General features: G+C 44.7%; 1 protein-coding gene across 29 annotated transcripts in view; it reads right to left on the reverse strand.

The window, feature by feature from the left end:
* Nucleotides 1-14,411, reverse strand: part of CELF2 (CUGBP Elav-like family member 2) — a 543,470-nt gene that overhangs the window by 12,622 nt on the left and 516,437 nt on the right. For 10 of the 29 annotated variants that reach the window (XM_082238982.1, XM_082238990.1, XM_082238994.1 and 7 more), the window contains one exon: nucleotides 1,845-1,964. In XM_082238982.1, the coding sequence (XP_082095108.1) occupies nucleotides 1,845-1,964 (120 nt within the window). Of the gene's footprint in view, nucleotides 1-1,832; nucleotides 1,965-8,238; nucleotides 8,362-14,411 lie in introns of all 29 variants that reach the window. The other 19 variants (XM_082238980.1, XM_082238992.1, XM_082238978.1 and 16 more) reach the window with 3 other exon arrangements.

Below are 14,411 nucleotides of genomic sequence, written 5' to 3' on the forward strand. Positions count from 1 at the left end.
AGCCTCCCATAACTTAGTGTCCCCACACAGATGTTTTGGTCTACAGCTCACATTATCCCAAGCTGTAGCCGTAAGCATCTGAAGGACACCAAGTTAGGGACAGCTGGATTAGGGTTTTCAGATAGGTCAAGGACCCTGTACTAGACCCCCATATCTGAAACTGGGCACCCTGTTTCCTTGATAATGGGAGAACTGCTGTTAACTTGCCCAGCACAAACAAGAGAACAACTCTGGCATCTATATTCCAGTGTTAGTGGTAAAGTGTGCAAGGCTGTGGTATTTAGGTTACAGTAATGTGTGAGACTGATCTGACACCAATAAATCATAGAAGTGTAGAGTTGGGAGGGACCCTGAGGATCATCTAGTCCAGCAGTTCTCAACCTGTGGGTCCCCAGATGTTGCTGGACTACAACTCCCATCATCCCCGAGCTCTGGCCTTGCTAGCTAGGGGTGATGGGAGTTGTAGTTCAACAACATCTGGGGACCCACAGTTTGAGAAAGGCTGATCAAGTTCAACTCCCTGCAATGCAAGAATATGCAGCCGTCTCATATGAGGATCGAACCTGCAACCTTGGCGTTATCAGAACTGTGCTCTAACCAACTGAGCTATCCAAATACACAACCCTGTTCTTTTAATCAGTGATCTAATTAATACAAGAAAAGGAGATTCCGAGATCAGAAATAACTTTCTCACGTTAAGAGCTGTTCAACAGTTGAACAGATTCCCATGAGAGATGGTGGCCTCTCCTTCCTTGGAGGTTGTCAAACAGAGGTTGGGTGGCCACCTGTCATGGGATGACCTCATTGAGATTCCTGCATTGCAGGGGGTTGGACTAGATGACCCTCAGGGCCCCTTCCAGTTCTACGATTCTCTGACTGACTTGTCAATGGATTTCAATGGGCATACTCTGAGTATGACTTACTAAGCTTAAGCCTACATCCTTAGAGACACTGGGATTGTGGTCCACATGGACATCAGTATTGGGGATCATATAGACCAGGGGTGGAGAAGTGGGGGCCCTTCAGATATTACTGGATTCTTATCAGCCCCAGCTAACACACCCAATGGTCTGGGGTGATGGAATTGGGAGGACCACATGTCCCCCATTCATGATATAAGCTGAGCGCCAGTGCATGCACAGATAGCACTCCTATTGCCAACAAACAAAACCATGTACAGGGCTGCTTCCCTAGATAATGGCTAGGGATGGTGGAAGAGTCTGCTTGAAATGAGTTGCACACGAAATTTGCCAGTTCTGACCCAACTGAGCTTTGCCCACATCAGACTGTCTCTTGGGCTGCTGCAGGTAATATGCAATGCCTTATGCAACTGTCTTCTGGAAGCCAGAAATGAAACTACCACTATTAATGGGGGGCACACTCTACACCTCTTGGGCTTAGCAACAGCCCACTGTAATTGTGTGCTGCTGCTGCTGCTACAAGCAGCAGCTACTACTGGCAATAGCAGCAGCAACAGGAGCCTCTCTGCTATTCTGTTCTCTTTCAAATGCAAACGGCATCTGGCTCTTATGAACCTGAAGATGAATGTGGCCTTGAGAATCAATGCTAGCTACCCAAACACAAACCTAACTATGTTCACACCCTGCAAGAGAAACACAATGTTGTGAGGAAATGTTAGCAATGGCATTGCGGTCCTTCAACGAGGCAAGACCCGTTCAGGCCAAGTCACTGCGGATACCCAGAACAGAAGTTTGTCGATTTCACCCCATGTATTTTTCGTAGTAACATTCACTGTATTATAAACGGTCAAGTGTTCCTACGGTGATTACAGGGAAATTGCTGGAGTGTCCACCACAGCAATAAATACTCACTGTTTACGGTACCTGCTAGTGCATTAATATTATTCAATCCAACAGTGGCTCCCGCCAATCCTTGGAGAGTCCCCAGAGAAGTCAAGGAATTCATGGCCGCTCCAGCTGTGGAATTTGCTGTTGATGCAGCCACTAAAGGAGGCAAAAGAGAGAGAGAGGGAAATGGAGCTCCCAGTTATTCACCCACAAAGAACCATTAAGTTCCATGCACTCTCACAGTGATAAACCACAGAATTCCGGCTGCAAATGTAAGGAATCAGACACCCTCTAGTACTTGCTTTGATAACTTATGTTATTGTTTTTTTTTTTAAAAAGTAGTAGGCTGAAACCTAGGATCAAGTCCCATGACACCACTTTCTAGGACAAATGGACTTTAAAATAATAAATAAATAAATAAATAAATAAATAAATAAATAAATAAACTGAATTCATGGTCGTGTGTGTCCCATTCAAGCCAACGCCAAGATGGGGGAAAAGAGAGCAGTCAAAGACGCAGAGTCATGATGATCTGTTGTAACAATCTATCCTATCATTAGACCAACCACAATTTGATGCCAGCCAAATGGGAAGAGGGCTCCTTGGGGGGAAAGGGTGGGATAAAAATTGAATTAGTGAACAAATTAATAAAACAGCTTTTTAATTCCACTTGGGTTTACTTGAATAGACTGTTGTTTTTATATAAATACATACTGTGCAACTCTGGAGTATAACGGAGGAGACCGGACGTAAGCAGAATACAGTCATACCTCTTGTAGCGTTCACTTCATGTTGCGGATTTTCGGGTTGCGAACGCGGCAAACCCAGAAGTGAATATTTCCAGGTTTCACCATGCACACATGCGCAGAAGAGTTCTGCACACTTTGTGCATGCACTGAAGCATTCTGCGTGCTTTGCACATGCACAGAAGCACTCTATCGTGCTCCGTGCTTGCGCAGAAGCGCCGCTCTAGTTGCAGAATTTTCGGGGTGCGAACAGCACCCTGGAACAGATCGTGTCCACAACTAGAGGTACCACTGTATTGTTTCCCTAGTGTAGATGTTGAGTGGCTTCCTTTAAGGAAACACATGCTCTAGGAATTTGTTGGGAAATTTGAACTCCCTTGGAGCAATAAGAGAGTTCAACAGTAAGATCTCCCTTGCACATATTTTCTGGAAGCAATGGATACAACCAGACATACTTCTGAGTAAACATGCACATCAGCACAATGTAAGGCTGCAGCCCTGAGGTGCGTGGAGTAAAAACTGAAAATGGTTCAGTCGCCCTTTTCAAGAGTGAAATTGAGAGCCGGAAGAAAGACCACTCTTGTGTTCTTCTGTCCTTTTGCAGGACATTGGTTCCAAGTGGAACCAATTTGAAAAAAGGAGAATGGACAGGACAAGATTTTCATATTCTCAGGAGCAGGCCTAGATTCCTCTCCAGTATGAAAGTGTGTATGTGTGTCCAGGGACCTTTTGGGTCCAAGTTGACTCCTGGTCCTTCCTTGGCATCCCCTTTCCCTTTAGCCCTCCCAATTTAGTGCTCCAACATCAGTTGGGCCAGGGTGTTAGGTATCTTCTGGCTATGCGGTTGCATCCTAAATGTCCCTTGAACCCATTGTTCTTGCCTTTTACATCATGCATCCGTTGTGGCCATTTCCAGGAATGAATGCATAGTGAAAGCGACCCCGCGGGTCAATTGCAACTGAGGAATCTCAACTAAAGCATTCATGGCAGACGGCCACCCAACCTCTGCTTAAAAACCTTGCCACCTCCCAGGGAAGACCATTCCACTGTCAAACAGCTCTTACTGTCAGAAAGTTCTTCCTGATGTCTGATGTTAGCACACTGTTCTCATACCGCACCGAATCAGTGGGAAGGAGGCCAGATTTCCCACTCAGCCGGTACTATATATATGCATGAAGAATTTGGTTCCGCAAATTGGATGCTGAAATCATTGCCTGGGCTGGGAGCATAACTATTTGCCCCTCCACTTCTTAGATAATAATAAAAAACTTTATTTATATCCCACCCTCCCCAGCCGAAGCCGGGCTCAGGGCGGCTAACAACAATAAAATAGTACAACATTCTAAAAACATTTCATTATAAAAATTAATTAAAATCAAATTGATGGCTAAAATAAATAAGATAAAATGGTTATGTCCAGTTGACTGCATTAGTAGCTGACATATTGCTCAAAACACAATGAGGCAGGTTGCAAGTATGATGAAGAACTTCTAAGGTGGTTGAATAGGGTCTGTTGACTACACCTTTAGTGCACATGAAATTATGAGTGGAGTTATTCCTTTTCATAAGACGCACATATAGCAGGAGGCGCTTACGATGATGTTGGCATTAGGGCTGGGTGATTTATCATCCAAAACCGGTTTGAAATCCATATTGTGATATCGGTTTCATATTTTTTGACCTGACAATATATAGCAAATCATGATGTATGTGTGTGTGTGTATGCATGCTATGCAAAAATCACAGTGTGGGAAATTCCGTGAAGCCAGATAATGCTTCTCTCGATTCCTGCAGCCCCTGCTAACTCTGCCATTTTATTTTATTTTAAATTATTTATTATTTATACCCCACCAATCTGGGCAACAAATCAGAACGGGCACTGGCAAAAATCATGATACAGGGAAAACTGTGAAGCCAGCCAATGCCTCTACATAGCTCCATCCTTATTTCAGACATTGTGATATATCGGTAGATAGCAATGTTTAGCTGGTGATGTATCACGCTGTTGAAAACCAGGCATCGCCCAGCCCTAGCTGACATGGCAAGCGATGCTTTCATTAACTAACACCATATTCATTAACAGCTAGTGAAAATCTATTTGATACTGAAAGTGGGGGGAAATTACAAATTGATGTCTTCCAGAACTCTCACCACGGTGAATCAAGCAGACACTCAAACTCTTGTTGTTCTGAAATGAATAATCTCACAGCAGTGCTTAATAAACAGCTGGAAGTTGTCCCTGGATTCCTAGAAAATTTGATGTACTGACAGCATAATGCTTCCAGGCAGCTTTTCTTGATGTTGCTGCCCCATTGTTGGTTAGCCTAATTGTTACAGAAGATGAAATGTATAACATTCACACATCCAGGGGTTTTGCCTTCAGGAGTTATACTTTGGCAGCTCTTTGTCTTGGTCACAGCAAATTGATTCTTTTCTCTGTTTTTTTGCTGGGAATGTTATCCCCTGAACATTAATAGATTGCAAAAGGGAAGTATTCTTGAAGCAATGAATGAATCATGATGACATTCCCTGGGTATGCTCAATGAAAGTGCATGTGGGCAACTGCAGATGTAATTGCTAGGTTATATCCCTTCTCCCTGAGACACTAGCCTTCTGTCTGCAGGGATCTTTATTTGCTATGGTGGAACATTTCATTATTGATACCCCACCCTCTGCACATGCTGTCTCTAGTGATACAGCCCAGAAACAAATCGAACCCTCAAAGTGAGAGCTATGATTGAAATGTATTCCATTCTTCCTTTTGTAAAAAACACACACCATGCAATAATAATTAAATAGCACAATATTCTGCCTCTTAGAAGGCAACTGGCAATTTAGGTATCTATTCGTTTTCTGCATCGTGATCTATAGCAACTTTGTGGTGAGATTTCCACTGGATAAATAATGTTGGTGAATGAGTTAAACCCCTTCTTGCACCTTCAAGGCTGTGATTCCATGGGTTCCATGGGTCTTCACCCCATGGAAGCACAGGCAAATAAGAACACATTGGGAGATCAGATTACTGATCATCCATACCATGTCTAGTTTAGCCCTAAAAGGTTGGACAAACTCTTAGAGGAGAAATACTACTATCTCTCTTAGTTTAGACCTACAAAGACTATTTTGCTTTGAAAAATTGGATTTCCCCTGCGCAACTAGGTTTGTGCTGCAATTCCCACATACACTACACATGGGGATAAAGTAAATCCCATTTTAATCAGAGGTCCTTCCTGGGTGTACAGCTTTGGGCTCCAGTGCCATTCAAGGATCACGTTAGCTTTAACCAACTGCCTGAAGATGGGGAATTGTGCAAGGAATTTAATCGCTAAGGAATTTAATCTCTCTCCCCCCTCCCCCCCGTATAAGTCCAGTGAACTGAGGCTGCCTGCAATCCTAAAGGTAAAGGTAAAGGGACCCCTGACCATTAGGTCCAGTCATGACCGACTCTGGGGTCGCGGCGCTCATCTCGCTTTATTGGCCGAGGGAGCCGGCGTACAGCTTCCGGGTCATGTGGCCAGCATGACTAAGCCACTTCTGGGGAACCAGAGCAGCACACGGAAATGCCGTTTACCTTCCCGCTGGAGCGGTACCTATTTATCTACTTGCACTTTGACGTGCTTTCGAACTACTAGGTTGGCAGGAGCAGGGACCGAGCAACGGGAACTCACCCCGTCGTGGGGATTCAAACCACCAACCTTCTGATCGGCAAGTCGTAGGCTCTGTGGTTTAATCCACAGCGCCACCCGCGTCCTATGCCTGCAATCCTACACCCACTTAAAAGGGAGTAAGCCCTATTGCAAGGCTGAGAAACTTGCTGCCCTCCAGATATTGTTGGATTCCAGCTTCCATCGGATACCCTCAGCATGGTCAATGGTCAAGTCTGATGGGAGCTAGAACCAACATTGGGAGAGCCATGGTCTCACTGTCACTGCCTTGTTGAATTCAGAGAGGCTTACTCGGAATAGACATGTTTAGGATTGCGCCGTGAGGGTCCAAAACCCCATGAGCTCCAATTATTCCATGTGATAATAACCACACTTCTGAGATTTTAGTTGATTCCTGGAAGGTTATGTGTTTTTCAAAAACTTCTTTCATACGACTGAAAATGTGGAGGGGGGTGGATTTAATCCCTTTGCTGAAGGTAAACCTGGGTGGTGATTCAAAAGAGCACATCAATCCAGCTATTGAACATGAGTGACTGGCATTAAGCTACCTGCCCTTTGCAGAAATCTATCTCCAGCCAACCAGAATATTTACTTCATTCAAACTGCATTACTGCATGTTGTGAAAGACTGCATCTATTAAATTCAGCTGGGGGGAAAGCATACTGACTAGAATGTCCGTTTGATTTTATAAATGGCCCATAGCTTGCACTAACAGCATGCCTAAGAATCAAAAATGATTCGCCCCTCCTTTTGATCTTTCACTAGGCAGTGATAAAATGGAAAGCTTTCTTTCCAGCAAGCTTTCTGGAATGTTGCACTAAAAGAGCCATGGAGAAATCAAGCAAGGGACCCTCATCCTGTTTCCAGCAGCGGCTAGACATGTGCTTGCAGAAAGCCTGCAGGAAACAGTCTTTTCATGTCGACAGTCCACAGCTCCTGCTGTTTGGTTCCAACTTAGTTCTCAAAGGTTCTGTAAGACAGACTACAACGGGCAAAATTTGCAAGCATTTGTTAAAGCTGCTGCGCCGGCTACACCCATTCCTTGAGATGTCTGATTTGCCTAGTGACACACGCCTTAGTTATACCCCATTTGGATTACTTGTAACATGTTCTACGCTTTGACAAGTGCTCAGAAACTTTACCTGGCTCAAAGAACTGCAGCCAGATTGCTGACCAGGGTTGGTTATAGGGGGAATACAACTGTTAGGGTTTCTATGAAATGTCCTATACAGGTGTATCAAGATAACAGATCCTGTTTGGCTTGGCTGAGCTCAGAGAGTTGCAAGCAAAGAACCAAATACTTGCAGAACCAAATACTTGCAGATTACGTTACATCGTGCAAGAGAGTGTATTCAGAAAGGATTCATTCAGGTGTCCTACATGCCAGGAAACAACTTTGTTGCTACAACAGTTCCGCTGGCTGTTTCTGGGCACAGTTCAAAGTACTTGTTATCACCTACAAAGCCCTACAGGGCTTGGGTCCAAGCTAACTGAAACACCCTATTCCCTCATAGGAACCTGCTTGGGTTCTGAGATCTTTGGGAGAGGCCCTCCCCTCGGGTCCTGCCACTCTCACAGGCACGCTTGGTGGGGGTGAGGGCCTTCTCGGTGGTGGCTCCTCTCAGACAACTTTGGAACTCCCTCTTTAGAGAACCCAGACTGGCTCCCCCCTTGCTGTCCTTCTGCCAGCAGGTGAAGACTTTCTTGTTTTTTGCTTGGAGGGGGCCAACCTACCCAACCCCTAGAGACGCCCCAGGTCTTTCCCATCCCTACTTAGAGATTGGGGGGGGGATTGAACCTGTGGACTTCTGTGGTCGAGGCATTGGCTCTGACACAGAGCTATGGCTCTCTCTGCCCCCCAGGGATATACTTACAGCAGCTGCAGTGTGTAAAAGGAGTATGCGTGCGCTGCGTGGGACTTTCATGGTTATGTATCCCTGTGACAGAAGCACAACATGGAGGGGAAGGCCTCTGGACTTTGCATAGCAAATGGGTGAAAACTGCTTAAAAAAAACTGACCGTCTGCTAGAAAGGTCCTCACTCTCATTTCATCTTCCAGGCAGGTATTTGTCAGTTTGGGGGATACGGGCAGGTAAAGGAGCCCTTTGTGGTTGGAAGACAACTGCAGCGGACTCCCAAATGCTGAAATAAAAACAGGGACAGAAGAAAATGTCCAAGATCAGCGTCCCATTGCCCCCAAATTGCCAGTAACCAGGCAGGTCACTTCTTACCTCACCTGAAGATTAGCTTTGTAATGAGTAACAGTGGCTGATATAACGAACTTCTCTGATAGTCTATTTTTTTTTTTATTTCTAAAGATCAAGCTGCATTCTGATGTAAATTGGTTCCCTGTGTCAGCTTGCACATTAAATGAAAAAGTGCTTCCTTCACTTACATTTGTCTTGGGGACAGTCTACATAAAGTAAGAAAAGTGTTTGCTAACCTTATCGGGTAGACTCCCTCCGGTTGAGAGCTGGCTTGCTGCACATAACTAATGCCCCTATTACATTACAGCACCTTTCCAAGAACTCAGTTAATTAGCCTTTGATGGATTAGACGTCCCTTAATATGCCACAAAACATCTAGGCCCACAAAAAAAAATATGTGCCGGCGCTTTTGAGCGAACTGCGAGACCTGGTGCTTGTGGTTGCAACGAGCCACTTAATATTAAAGCTCCTTCAGGTGTGGAGTTTTATTAAGCTTCAAATTAATTCTGATGGCTTAGAACTCACAGCCTGCTCCTGGTCAGTGCTTCTCATAAATCGCTGTGGTGTACAAGGTAGCATGTCTACCCTGTGCGCGGCATAGCTGACAGCAGCGCTTGATAACGCCGTGGCAGCAAATAACCCAAACAAGGCAGCAATATAGCTGTGTGCTGGTTTGTACGTGCAGAATGTCGAAATAGTCTTCCTCTGGGTCCTGTGTGTCTGTGTGAGTGCAGATATGGATCTTAGATGCGTGTGGGTTGGGCCCAGAGTATGAATCATCTTAGCGCTTCTAGATCCATAGACTGCCCCCCCCCCCGGGCGCCACTGTAGCATAGAGACTGCAGTACTTTCCAACATTTCACTGGCAAATAGTTTGGCAGGAAGGGAGTATGTCGGTAGCATCCCTATTCTCATGCCAGAGAGAATAGCCCAACCTAGGGTTGCCATATTTAGAAAAGTGAAAATCCGGGCATAAGTTGTTGAGCAGGTTTTGGCAAAGTTGTTGAGCTTTTTTCTCAAATAAAAAAAGAAGAAGAGATTTAAAACTATTTTTTTAAAGAAATTCACAAAAATATATACTTCTGGCATGTCTGAATTTCAGCAATTTCTATCCGGACGCTGTCTAAGATGGCTGAATACCAGCTATGTATGGCAACCCTACCCCAACCTCTTCTCTCTAACACACACACTATTGCAAATGGTGGAAAGGTTCTATTCTACTGTATGTTGTGTTCATCTGATCCACCCTAGCCTCTCCTGTAGATATTTAAAGGACAAAACACACCTGTTGTTAAAAAATATATCAGTGTGGCCAGCAGATAGAACGCAGGGTGGGGCAGTGCAGTTACGAACAGCCTCAAATCTCAATAGATGGAAACACTGGGAACCAGTGTCCTTGCACCCTACCGCTGTCTCCCATGTAAAATCAAGGTCAAGGCTGCCATTCAAGGGTGCTTGGAACACCCAAGCCACACTTCTTCACATACTGTGGCCATCATAATGATGGGCATTTTGACTGCTTAGTCAGCTTAATAATAAGGGCTATAAACGCCATCTCCAACTCCTTGAAAGATTCCATCAACGGTGTCTCTGAAAAATCTTACACATCACTTGGGAAGACAGGCGAACTAATATCAGTGTACTGGAAGGAGCAAAGGTCACCAGTGTTGAAGCAATGATTCTTCAACATCAACTTCATTGGACTGGTCATGTTGTGCGGATGCCTGATGATCGTCTTCCAAAGCAACTACTCTATTCCAAACTTAAAAATGGAAAGTGTAATGCTGGTGGTCAACAAAAGAGGTTGAAAGACTGTCTCAAGGCAAATCTAAAAAAAATGTAGTATAAGCACCAACAATTGGGAAACACTGGCCTGCGAGTGCTTCAGTTGGAGAACAGCCTTTACCAAAGGTGTCATGGGCTTTGAAGACACTCGAACTCAGGATGCAAGGGAGAAATGTGCTAAGAGGAAGGCATGCTTGGCAAATCCACACCGTGATGAGCTCCTGCCCGGAAACCAATGTCCCCACTGTTGCATAGCTGTCAAGTGTCCCTTATTTGAAGGGACAGTCCCTTATTCCAGCGCCATGTCCCACTGCTATCCCTTATTGATGGATGTCCCTTAAATGATGTCCCTTAAATTTCAAAGGAAGCAGCTCCTCTCCCTCCCTCTCTGCTGGCCAGGGAGGAGGGAGGCTCCAACTGTGTTGCTTGGCTGTGTTGCTCACCCGATAAGAAGTCTAAGAACGACTGAGGGTGGAGCTTGCATCCCTTGTGTGTGGCTAGTTAATGCAAGCTGAGGGGTTTTTTGAATGCTGGACGCCATTTTGTTGCATGTGCTGCTGCAAACTTTGCGTGCAAAGCCAGGCCGGGGAGCCATCTTAAGTTGAGGCTGCATAGGCCTTGTGGTGCATGTGATTCAGATTCTATTCAGTTGAACCTCTGGTTACAAAGTTGGTTGGACAGTGTTCTTGAAGCTACCCAGCATGAGTTTGACCAGACTGCAGGAGGACAGGAAGACTGGAGTGCCTGGAACAGGTGAGGCTGCAGGTCCCTTATTTTGGCTGCTGGTCCCTTATTTTCAAGGCTGCTGGTCCCTTATTTTCAAATCTGTAAGTTGACAGCTATGCACTGTGGAAGGATGTGTAGATCCAGAATTGGCCTCCACAGTCACTTACGGACTCATTGTTAAAACCGTGTTTATGGAAGACAATCTTACTCAGCTACGAGTGATCGCCAAAGAAGAGAAGAAGGAAGAAGGGCTAGGGCCAAACTAGACATGACAAGTGAGGTGTGTGGTAAGTGTTGCATAGTTTGCAGTAGCTGCATGTGAATGTTCCTGCGTGTTTTCCCCTGCAGCAGAGGAGGCCTTTTTCCCACCTGAGAGGCGCAACCTTCCAGGGGCCGCGTGGGGTGGGGCCAGAGACACAAGAAGGCACAACAAGGGATGTGACTTTGTACAGGAGGCTGCCTTCCAGCCACACAAAAGCCAGAGGTTTCTACAGACCTGCAGATTTCCATCCAGGGACAAGAAATCCCTTCTTATACTTCAAGGACACATTTCAGCCAAGTGGCCTGACCTGGGCAGGTGCCAAAGATACCGAGAAAGACCTAGAGGGCTGCACTTTCCCAAGGACCAGCAGTTCTGCACCCATTCCACAGGGTAACAGATACAAAGGAGAGGGAGGAATTGAAAGTGAAAATTAAATGGGATTTAGAATTTAAAATAGAACAAGAGAAAAGGGGAAATGCTACTTTGAAACTGCTGGAATATCCTTCTGGGTTGTGAATCTTCTGCATCACACAGCACTCAGAAAAGTTGAGCAGGACAAAAAAAATCCCGAAAACCTAATTTTACTTCTTTTCACGCCCTTTCAGAACCAGCTTGAATTAGGCGACTCTACTCACGTTTTCTGGATATATTTATATCACCAAGTGCAATAAAACAAATGTCAACGTGATACTTACAAAATATTTTGTGGATTTTTAGAGGAATAAGATGCAGGATTTTGAAAACAGCCATCTCCCAAGATGAGCCATCTACATTGATTCATTTGGAAAACTGTCATACAGGTACAGTTATTTTTAGATAATTTTTGGAAGCGAATCATAGATAGCACAGTGGGTGTACTGGCCTATAACAAAATGTCACCGTGGCAGGCTTGAACTGCCTATTGGAGAGACACACATTGTGCCGAAGTGAACAAATAAAGAAAAAGCTTTTAAAGAATGTTGGGCACAGACGTTTTGTGATGCTTCTCTGCTGAAGCTTCCTAAACTTTCTATAAAAATGGGCTGCATTTCAAACAATTGTGTTCTAAACTTGAATGCTTTTACCTAACAAAGGCAACCTTTTGTGCGATGGATAACATAATGAATAACCCATAAATCATTTAACTGCATCCCGAGGGAGAAGAAGAGAGATTCTGTGCAAATAGATTTTTCAGCAGGCGGACTGGTCAAGAATGCCAGAGACAATCATCTACATTTATCTGGGAGATCAAGTGAATTAATTGTAGCAAAACAGGAGGAAACTGCTTTTATCAATCTTGTAGGAAGTTTAGAAGAATGGTTGCCAAGCTGATGAGGTACTTAAAAGGGAGGTAAAGGTCTTGCCAACAAAGGTCCGTATAGCTAAAGCTATGGTTTTCGCAGTAGTGATGTATGGAAGTGAGAGCTGGACCATAAAGAAGGCTGATCGCCAAGAAACAGTGCTTTTGAATTATGGTGCTGGAGGAGACTCTTGAGAGTCCCATGGACTGCAAGAATATCAAACCTCTCCATTCTGAAGGAAATCAGCCCTGAGTGCTCACTGGAAGGACAGATCCTGAAGCTGAGGCTCCAATACTTTGGCCACCTCATGAGAAAAGAAGACTCCCTGGAAAAAACCCTGATGTTGGGAAAGATGGAGGGCACAAGGAGAAGGGGATGACAGAGGACAAGATGGTTGGACAGTGTTCTCGAAGCTACCAGCATGAGTTTGACCAAACTGCGGGAGGCAGTGGAAGACAGGAGTGCCTGGCGCGCTCTGGTCCATGGGGTCACGAAGAGTTGGACACAAATAAATGACTAAACAACAACCACAAAGGTCTGTGGGTATACAAGCCCAACACTGGGATATCTCTAATCACCTGCAGGAAATGCGGGGCTCAAAGGCTGCAGTGGGCAGCCTGATGCTTCACAGAATCATAAAGTTGGAAGGAGGATGCAGGAATCTCAGCTAAAGCATCCCTGACAGATGGCCATCCAACCTCTGCTTAAAACCTCCAAGGAAGGAGAGTCCACCACCTCCCGAGGGAGACTGTTCTACTGAAGAGCCCTGCTGAATTAGGGGTATCTCTCTCTCTGTATGTGTACATGTTGGACAATTCAGAGGGAAACAGGAGCAGAAATGGCTGAAGTTCACTTATTTATGCCTTGCGTTAATCATTCCAGCAAATATCGCCAGTATTGTTGTTGGTTTCAATCTGCAATTTTGCACTGCATTTCCTTTGCATTGAAATGAATGGCCTTTGCTCTGAAATGGGACAGTGTGGAGTGACATAATGATAGCATAGTTAATTATATAAAATTCTGCCACGGCAAGACAAATGACACCATTTATTTATTTTTTGTTGGGAGCCGTACTGCAGTGGAACAGAAGCAGTGCTGCGTGTGACGAATATGGGAAGGATCAGAAATCAGCGCCTTCTTACATTCCTACCAGAGTGGGTGGGTGAGCTCCAGTGTTACTTTAGAAATTTAGGGGTCAGTGCTTGGAATCTCCAAGGTCAGATCCTTGCCTGAAATCCTGGAGGTCAGAAGCAAAGCTGGATGCTCAGTCTGAAGTCCAAATAAGAGACCCAAGCCCAAAACCTCATGCCGCTTCCTCAAGGCTACCTAAACCTGCAAATCCTATAAACCTGTACATGCCGATCTTATAGCCTCATTCATCACAATTTTATATCATTAAATTAGCCAGCCAAGAAATGGCTTTCCCCTCAAGTGTACTGCCACTTTTGTTGTAATAAAACGAGAGATGGTCTCTAGGTGCAAAGCAATCGGCTGTTCAATTAAAATAGTTCAATACTAAACCCCACCCCCCAATACCTCTTGCGACGGGAAGGAAAACAAAAACAAACAAACAAATAAATAAATAAATGCGGGGCGCGGCCCCTTCCTTACCATCACTGAAAGGCAAATATAAATGTTCCATTATAGTCCAGGTTTTAATGTAGATGCTTTAGAAATGGCACATGAGGCTTTAGAGAACTAAATGCATATTCCACGGAGCGGAGAAGAACCAGGAAAAGCTTTTATTCAGGTTTACAAAGTATTTAATGGAGTGGAAAATGTAGAGCCAGATAAGAAAGTTGAAATCAAAGAACATCTTAACAAGGGTTGTTTCTGGGTTAGTTGTAGAGTTTGCAAGGAGGAACAATGCTATTAAACTGATGTTTCTGTTTGATAGCAGGATTCATAAAGGGCTGCTATTGAGTCCCTATG

This window comes from Podarcis vaucheri (genome assembly GCF_965113315.1).
Source record: "Podarcis vaucheri genome assembly, chromosome: 10".
NCBI classification, from domain to species: Eukaryota; Metazoa; Chordata; class Lepidosauria; order Squamata; family Lacertidae; genus Podarcis; species Podarcis vaucheri.